Source organism: Liolophura sinensis, chromosome 6 (assembly GCF_032854445.1).
Source record: "Liolophura sinensis isolate JHLJ2023 chromosome 6, CUHK_Ljap_v2, whole genome shotgun sequence".
Taxonomy (NCBI): Eukaryota; Metazoa; Mollusca; class Polyplacophora; order Chitonida; family Chitonidae; genus Liolophura; species Liolophura sinensis.
Window position 1 is genome coordinate 79,495,273 of NC_088300.1, and position 9,872 is coordinate 79,505,144.

At 40.9% G+C, this 9,872-nt stretch overlaps 1 protein-coding gene across 1 annotated transcript; it reads right to left on the bottom strand.

Annotated features, from left to right (window-relative positions):
* Positions 1-5,360: 5,360 nt before the first annotated feature.
* On the bottom strand, positions 5,361-6,462 carry LOC135467589 (tyrosinase-like protein 1). Its single transcript, XM_064745363.1, has 2 exons — positions 5,862-6,462; positions 5,361-5,761 (listed from the first exon to the last, which is right to left on the bottom strand). Exons 1-2 carry the CDS (start codon positions 6,460-6,462, stop codon positions 5,361-5,363), a joined length of 1,002 nt encoding a protein of 333 aa, XP_064601433.1.
* Positions 6,463-9,872: the final 3,410 nt, after the last annotated feature.

Consider the following 9,872-nt stretch of genomic DNA (forward strand, 5'->3'; position numbering starts at 1 on the left):
AATAATATCTCTCTGTACACCATGTAAGTCAGATCAATACTAGTGCATGTAAATATATCGTCAAAGACGTCCCCGTTAACCCTCTGTCCTCGACACTTCACCGTCAACCAGTATGACTGCTTCTTTATTGTTTGACACTGTAGAGTCTCGAATAGAGAGGAGTGTAGGCGTTCTGACTTTCCCCTTAACTCGCACTCTCTAACACATCGATCTACCAACACACCAGGCATACTGATGAACACATCAGGTACACTAACACACTCATCAGGTACACTGACCAACACACCAGGCACTCTGACCAACACACTGATCTACCAACACACCAGACACACTGACCAACACACCAGGTACACTGACTAACGAATTCCTCTACCAACACACCAGACACACTAACCAACACACTGTTTTGGAAAGCACGTGGTACACTGACCAACACACTCATCTACCAACACACCAGGCACACTGACCAACACACTCATCTACCAACACACCAGGCACACTGACCAACACAGTCATCTACCAACACATCAGACACACTGACTAACACACTCATCTACCAACACACCAGGCATACTAACCAAAACACTGATCTACCAACACACCAGACACACTAACCAACACAGTCATCTACCAACACATCAGGCACACTGACCAACACACTCATCTACCAACACACCAGGCACACTGACTAACACACTCATCTACCAACACACCAGACACACTAACCAACACACTGTTTTGGAAAACACGTGGTACACTGACCAACACACTCATCTACCAACACACCAGGCACACTGACCAACACACTCATCTACCAACACACCAGGCACACTGACCAACACAGTCATCTACCAACACATCAGGCACACTGACCAACACACTCATCTACCAACACACCGGGCACACTAACCAAAACACTGATCTACCAACACACGAGACACACTAACCAACACACTCTACTAACACACTAGGCACACTGACAAACACACCAGGCACACTGACAAACACACCAGGAACACTGACCAACATACCAGGCACACTGACCAATACACCAGGCACCCTCAGCAGCACACCAGGCACACCAACCAACACACCAGGCACTCTGACCAACACACTCATCTACTAACACACCAGGCACACTGACAAACACACGGCACACTGACAAACACACTCATCTGCCAACACACCAGGCACACTGATGAACACACTCATCTACCAACACACCAGGCACCCTGACCAACACAATCATCTGGCAACACACCAGGCCTGATTTACTGCCCTGCAAAACTGTGTCATCAACCATGAGCCTGATTTCTGTCCTGCAAACTGTGTTATCAACCATGAGCCTGATTAACTGTCCTACAAAACTGTGTCATCAACCATGAGCCTGATTTACTGTCCCACAAAACTGTGTGATTAACCATGAGCCTGATTTACTGTCCTACAAAACTGTGTTATCAACCATGAGCCTGATTTAGTGTCTTGCAAAACTGTGTGATCAACCATGAGCCTGATTTACTGTTCTGCAAAACTGTGTCATCTTCTGAGCATGACTGATGAAGTTAATGAAATAATCAAGTAAAATTCAATGTAGCCCGTGATCGGCCGTGGCCTGAGGAGACTTAAGCTAGCTCATGTGCCTTGCGCGGACAGAAGCTGCTTCGGAAATCTCACACTAGTGTATAGTGTATGGGGTATTTGTGCATCACTCCTCTAAAATAACCCCATTCACACTGGAACTAATTGAAAACTTGCTGCATGAATGGTTTGCATAGACCTACTCCTGAATGTCATGCTAGTTAGGGCAATCGCGTTATGAGTGAGTGAGTGAGTGAGTGAGTGCTTGGGGTTTAACGTCGTACTTAACAATTTTCCAGTCATATGACGACGACAATCGCGTTATGATACATATATTAATTTTTATCATCCCCGGTGATATATAGAGAGCATACTACAAATCCAAATCGGTGCTTCGAAGCAATGACCGAATCACCGATATGCTTATTCAATCCTTCGTCATTAAATTACGGATACATTTGGTCAATCCTTCTTGGTGAAATCACTAGAATACAGCTATCCTTCGTCATCAAATCACTGATATACTTGGCCAATCATTCTTCGCGAAATCACTAGAATACAGCTATCCTTCTTCATCAAATCGCTGATATACTTGGCCAATACTTCTTGGTGAAATCACTAGAATACAGCTATCAGAATTCATCAAATCGCTGATATACTTGGCCAATCATTCTTCGCGAAATCACTAGAATACAGCTATCCTTCTTCATCAAATCGCTGATATACTTGGCCAATACTTCTTGGTGAAATCACTAGAATACAGCTATCCTTCTTCATCAAATCGCTGATATACTTGGCCAATACTTCTTGGTGAAATCACTAGAATACATCTATCCTTCTTCATCAAATCGCTGATATACTTGGCCAATACTTCTTGGTGAAATCACTAGAATACAGCTATCCTTCTTCATCAAATCGCTGATATACTTGGCCAATAATTCTTGGTGAAATCACTAGAATACAGCTATCCTTCTTCATCAAATCGCTGATATACTTGGCCAATAATTCTTGGTGAAATCACTAGAATACATCTATCCTTCTTCATCAAATCGCTGATATACTTGGCCAATACTTCTTGGTGAAATCACTAGAATACAGCTATCCTTCTTCATCAAATCGCTGATATACTTGGCCAATACTTCTTGGTGAAATCACTAGAATACAGCTATCCTTCTTCATCAAATCGCTGATATACTTGGCCAATACTTCTTGGTGAAATCACTAGAATACAGCTATCCTTCTTCATCAAATCGCTGATATACTTGGCCAATACTTCTTGGTGAAATCACTAGAATACATCTATCCTTCTTCATCAAATCGCTGATATACTTGGCCAATACTTCTTGGTGAAATTACTAGAATACAGCTATCCTTCTTCATCAAATCGCTGATATACTTGGCCAATACTTCTTGGTGAAATCACTAGAATACAGCTATCCTTCTTCATCAAATCGCTGATATACTTGGCCAATACTTCTTGGTGAAATCACTAGAATACAGCTATCCTTCTTCATCAAGTCACCGATATACGGTTATCCTTCTTCATCAAATCACTACTATACAGTTATCCTTCTTCATCAAATCACTACTATACAGCTATCCTTCTTCATCAAGTCACCGATATACGATTATCCTTCTTCATCAAGTCACCGATATACGATTATCCTTCTTCATCAAGTCACCGATATACGGTTATCCTTCTTCATCAAGTCACCGATATACGATTATCCTTCTTCATCAAATCACTACTATACAGTTATTCTTCTTGATCAAGTCATCGATATACAATGTACTAATACACAATGATCCCTGTCACCGACTTTCATACTCACGGCACGGCGTTTCTGTAATGCAGTGATAGCGGCCTGTGAGATGGAGGTGTCGCAAACGTTACACATCAAGCAAAGGAAGCACGAAAGAAATCCATGGTCTCAAGAACTGAGCAAGAATAAACCGATGGGATCTTAACCCTTGTCCAAAGCTATTTCATAACTGTCATTTTCTAAATGTGGCCATTCACAAAAATGAAAAATATCTTGTCTGAGTATTTAAGCCAGTAACAGAAGAAGTCTTTATACATCCGAGCCTTTTAAAGAATATCCAATTAATATCCTAGTCTCAACGCAGTACTATCATTAAACAAAAGTAAGTAAACCACAATAAGTTCGACAGTAATTGTAGTTTGATCCCTATCTTCAATCAACAGGTAACAACCATTTACATGTGATTGTTGCCAAACCTTTTGACTGATTATCAATTAACATCCGCACATCAAAGCCATGGATTACGTTTAGAGAAATCTAATTCGGGGTATGAATCAGAATAAAACTTTGCTGTAGATTACAACATTTACTTATAATAGTGTCCAGAGTTGACAACCTGAAATGCATTCGATACAAGTTTTATTAGATTTTAATATGTACATGTACTTCCATCAGGTTTTGATGTTTGATATATTTTCAATAAGTATTGTATTCACCGAGACTTACCGTATGGTTATCTTAGCATCAGTGTGCATATTCACTGCGCCGCTCCCTACGTTCACTTTACATCGCTGCCACCACTAGCAAATTCTTTTTACAGAAATCTTGAACAACGCCGAGGTCACGGCAGGCCACGGTGATGAGGCAGGAAGTGATGTCAGAAAACACAAAATCTCTGAATCAACCTTTTGTTTCCATTAAAACTTGATATACAAGCATTTTCGTTATCTACAGTATGTTCAACATGATTCTAGCGATCACCTGACACAACTTTATTGATGGGCGCACAAAGACAACGGTGGGGAGGCTGAACAAACCCACGTGCGTGGCACAAGCTATGAAGGTCAAGCTTGTCTAGTGGTGGCAGTGATGTAAAGTGAGCGCAGTGAGCGGCACATACAATGTGAGGAGAACGATCATCGTGATTTCACGGCCAAGTTAACAGCCAATGACATGTGTCATGTATCACCATCAATGTGACGTCATTTGAATGCCCTCAACTGTGAATTACAGCCGTCACATCGCGATTTCGGTCGGCAGGGTATATTGTAAGCGAAGTTACGAGTCTTGACAAAATCACGGTCGTCCCACAGAAGACCGGCAGCGCAATCCTTGGCGTGTCAAACCCCTTTGTTGCAGTGGAGGTATTTACCACAGTGGTCCCAACAGAAGCTAAACTTGTGGTGTTCACAACGTATGCAGTTCGTCGGCTTGTAATCCTCGAAGCCCTGCGTGGAGTTAAAACACCCTGAAACAAAATAAAGCAACTTGAACACAAGCGACACTTTAGGTAACACCTGCATGCATTTTAAATCAGCCGGCAAATGTTTCACTTACATTCTGACTTGATGAGGACAGTTGTGGTTGGCTCGGTGGTTGTGGTTGTGGTGGTGGGAGGCGTGGTTGTCGTCGTTGTTGTTGTAGTTGTAGTGGTCAGTAAGTCTTCGAAATCCGGGTCCACGGGAGGTGGGGGTCGGGGCTTGTAAGGGTCCTCGATGTATCCAAAACTCAACCACGGCCAGCTGGTAAAATAATCACAGTAAAACTTCAAGAAGCTGAGGTCTCTCTTGTGACTGGGGTATGGCATGCTGTCAAAATAACTCCCTTTCATGTAAAACACGTCTTCCATCGTATCACTGTATTGCTTCGGTTCCTTGGTTGACACTATTACAACACCGGAACACGTGCCCTATTCATCGGAACCGGTCACGCGACAGTGAGATACACATATGTTCCCACATTCGTCGTAGACCCGAATGAGGGCTTGGATCTGGAAATCGGACGAATCCCTGGGGTCCTTTACAGCCGCGTAAGTCCAGATTGAGGAAATGGGTAGGCGCTTGTCCACCACAGAGTATTCCCGGTCAGTTCAGTTGTAATCGAGGCCGTACGTCTGAACATAAACTCGCCCAGTTTCCGAGCTGGAGCACTTGCACGTATCAAACTTCGGTGCGGGGAATTCCCTTTGTTCCTCAAGCTGACATTATAAGCGCCATTGGAAAATGGGACGGCAGAGTAGATATCGTTTGTCGCCCTAGTCGATGGGGAGGTGAAGGCTTTGACGGGATAACTGAACTCGTCGGGTCGGATGTAGGAGACTTGTATGGAGAGGTAGACCCAGTCCCGCTCGTCACAGTTGTTTCCGTCCAAGCAGTAGGAATTCTGATACCCACTGTTTCCATGACAAGACGCACCCGAGGTCCGAGGTCCGTGTTATAACATTACAGGCGAGAGCACCGGTTGTACCGCACGTATTCTGTGAGGAACAGGTCGGCTTGATATACCGGTACACCAGTTTACCGTATCTGTCTCGGAGGCCCGCTCTGTTTCTGATGGCCGGGACCACACCCAGTTCCTGGATTGGGAAATGTGCCGTGTATCCACTAAACTTGACGGGCCAGTCTGTTTCAGGATCCATGCTATACATGGGATCGTTCATTGAAGTTTGCAAAAGGGCCATGTCTCCTCCGACCCACCGGCGCACTCCATAGGAGTGAAGCTCCAAGTTATTTTCAAATTCAGCGTTTGGGAAAATTATATCGGATATAGACATACTTCCTGTCATAATCTTGGTGACGTCATTTGGCTTCATGAGTCGTCCAGAGTGGCCAATATTGCGCATGAGTTTCCTCCCTTGGATATCCCAGTTGGCAAAAGGTCCTGAATTGACCAGGCCATTCCCATTTCCGGCGTATTGGGGGCCCCAGATCAGAGACTGGGCGGGCCACTCCAGCTGACTGTCTAACGTTACATCCCAGTATGGTAACGTCACGTCGATTTCATATTCTCTTAAAGCTAGTTCGAACCTGGAAAAAAACAGCTTGACATATATAAAGTCAAAGGGCCAGGCGGTTATACCTTGACATGCAACATCAGCTAACAGGAAATTATATATAGTCATTCGTTACAAGGATGTCTGACAGCAATTTGTCTATACAGCCATCCCGCACAAAGATGTCTCATAGGAATCTATGTGCAAGGTATGGCTTATATAGCCATCCGGTACAAAGATGTCTCATAGGAATCTATCTGCAAGGTATGGCTTATATAGCCATCCGGTACAAAGATGTCTCATAGGAATCTATCTGCAAGGTATGGCTTATATAGCCATCTGGTATAAAGGGTCATGACAGTTTTGATATATAAAGGCTAGATCCTTATATAGTTCTAGAGTAACAATGTCAATCCTAGTAAATGCTATAATCAAGGGCCACGATAACATGATGGTAAAGTATCAGATCAAGTATGACTATAACATTCACAATAAGAGCTACATCTCAAGTTACTCACTGATAAGATACGGAAATATATGGTGTCAGTAAATTGTTTTGTTGACCATTGTTTTCACAACCGAACAAAGGAAGTGACATAATGCTATATCTTTGACAGTGTAAAGGCTATATCTTAATCTCGTATTGCTATATCTGTGACAGTACAAAGGCTATATCTTACACATCATGTATTACTATATCTTTGACATTGTAAAGGCTATATCATACACACATCATGTATTGCTATATCTTTGACAGTTTGAAGCCTATATCTTACATATCATGTATTACTACATCTGTGACAGTATAAAGGCTATATCTTACACATCATGAATTGCTATATCTTTGACAGTTTGAAGCCTATATCTTAGACATAATGTATTGCTACATCTGTGACAGTACAAAGGCTATATCATACACGTCATGTATTACTACATCTGTGACAGTATAAAGGCTATATCTTACACATCATGTATTACTATATCTGTGACAGTGTAAAGGATATATCTTACACATCAGGTATTACTATATTTGTGACAGTGTAAAGGCTATATCTTATACATCATGTATTGCTATGTTTGTGACAGTGTAAAGGCTATATCTTACACATCATGTATTGCTATGTTTGTAATAGTATAAAGGCTATATCTTACACATCGTGTATAAATATATCTGTGACAGTACACAGTTTATATCTTACACATCATGTATTAATATATCTGTGACAGTGTAAAGGCTATATCTTACACGTCGTGTATCACTATATCTGTGACAATATAAAGGCAATATCTTACACATCATGCATTGCTAAATCTGTGACAGTATAAAGCCTATATCTTACACATCGTGTATCACTATATCTGTGACAGTACACAGTTTATATCTTACACATCATGTATTGCTAAATCTGTGACAGTATAAAGCCTATATCTTACACATCGTGTATCACTATATCTGTGACAGTACACAGTTTATATCTTACACATCATGTATTGCTATATCTGTTACAGTATAAAGGCTATATCACACCACCTTTTTTAATCATGTATTCCTTTCTCTCTCTAATGTAAACTTCAATTCACGACACGCTTTTCTTTACATCGACAAGTAGACCGGCCTTCAAACTTTTGTTCGCACATGGAAAATCTGTTTTTGCCCGCTTCCTTCATTGTGCTGAAAAGCGTAAAGCTGACTTTTTAAAATTCGTTTCAAAACTTGCATATCAAATTAACATTTGTGTCAGATCTTTTCAATATTACCATGCTCACAGATACGTCAATTCTTCCTTGCTGCCTATATGGCAATACAGCATACAACCATACCAAGAGCTATGTACACCTTGAAAACGACACATATTTAACTGTAGCGCAACAAATACCTAAATCATTCAATATTATTCATATTCAGTTCTACATGTTGTCCAGGATCCAGTCCACTTGGCAAGCCCTCCTGAAAATAGCCTTTGGTCTATGAAGAGGATGAGAACGTTCTGATATCAGTGGTTTTGGGGAATGGGGGTAAACCATTCAGACTCCGTAAACTCCATCCGCACCTCAACACGTGAATATGAACAGTCTAACTGCACTTATATGCAGTCTAACTGCACATATGTAGGAAGTTACAAATGCTTTCAAGTTCTTATTCACTTTGATTTAATTTTCAACGTGAATGTGGTATTTGGGTTTGCTTTTGCCTTTGCTTGGAAGAAAAGTAGGTTATAAGTTGATTTTGTTCTTTCCATTTTTTAGGTTTTATTTTAGCAGATATTTGCCTGTTACCTTTATTGGCAAATCCGAGTCACACATTGATGGAGAATTAGGTCTCTCTTAACAATATCCTGAGTGGACAAACTGAAATTACACACCATTTTCAGCACAACAATTGCCGTGTAAAAAAGAACGTGCTGACCACTTTTTCAAAACGTGATGGTATGGATCATCACAAGTAGACATCTGGTAAGCAAACTGGTGCACATGCTGGTGACATCTATGGATTTTGACACGGCATAGCTCGCCTTATTGAACATGAACTGCCGTAACACTAATGATATTTCTTTACACTGAACGATTGTTTTTCAGGAAACTATAACTTTAGAAATTTAATTCTCACCTATGAAACACTTCACACCATTTGAAAAAGATTTGACGAAAATTCGATCCGCCGACAGGCTGACGGCCCGTATACATATATCACTAACACTGTGGCTCAAATAAAGGTTTCAGTAAAGGTCTATACAATCTGTCATGTGTAATAAAAAAAATACTTTATTGTAACTTACACTTAGTCTCAGACATTTCCTTAGTATTTGGAATGACAGGGGACTAAGAAGTCCTAGGTCTGTCTGCTAACAGGGATCAGGTCGAAACGACCGCTAGCCAAAACACGACACTAATGTACCGCCGCTAAATATCCGCTCTTCTAGCACTTCTGTGTGTTCTTGTGGTGTTTTTGTGCACTTCTGTTCTTTTATGTGATGTTTTACACAAACAGATATAAACATGAGAGCTGAGCTAATGACACGTGGCTGTGCGGTTGTAATACTGGCTTTGAAGAAAAAATTGAATTTAGTTTCTATCTCTTTTCTATAAACCAAGGGTTTATTTTATATACCGGTATTTTATTTTTATAAAATGTAGTAAACTTAAAGCAGAGCGGCATATCACGAGGTTGGCAAATCGTCAGTTGAGAAGGAAAAATGCCAGTCAATACTTAGATTTCGTCAGAGTACATTTATTTTCCAAAGTGGATGAAATGAATTAGTGAGAATTATACATGAATAAAAATAATGTCTATGATTTATGCGGTGTGTTGGTGGAAAATAGTGTCTATGATTTATGCGGTGTGTTGGTGGAAAATAGTGTCTATGATTTATGCGGTGTGTTGGTGGAAAATAATGTCTATAATTTATGCGGTGTGTTGGTGGAAAATAGTGTCTATGATTTATGCGGTGTGTTGGTGGAAAATAGTGTCTATGATTTATGCGGTGTGTTGGTGGAAAATAATGTCTATGATTTATGCGGTGTGTTGGTGGAAAATAGTG

Excerpts from the sequence above, each read along its gene's own strand:
- LOC135467589 (XM_064745363.1), bottom strand. The coding sequence starts at position 6,462 with ATGACTATATATAATTTCCTGTTAGCTGATGTTGCATGTCAAGGTATA. Across the intron at positions 5,762-5,861 it reads GGGCCTCCGAGACAGATACG|CCTCGGGTGCGTCTTGTCAT; the intron begins GTAAACTGGTGT and ends ACGGACCTCGGA.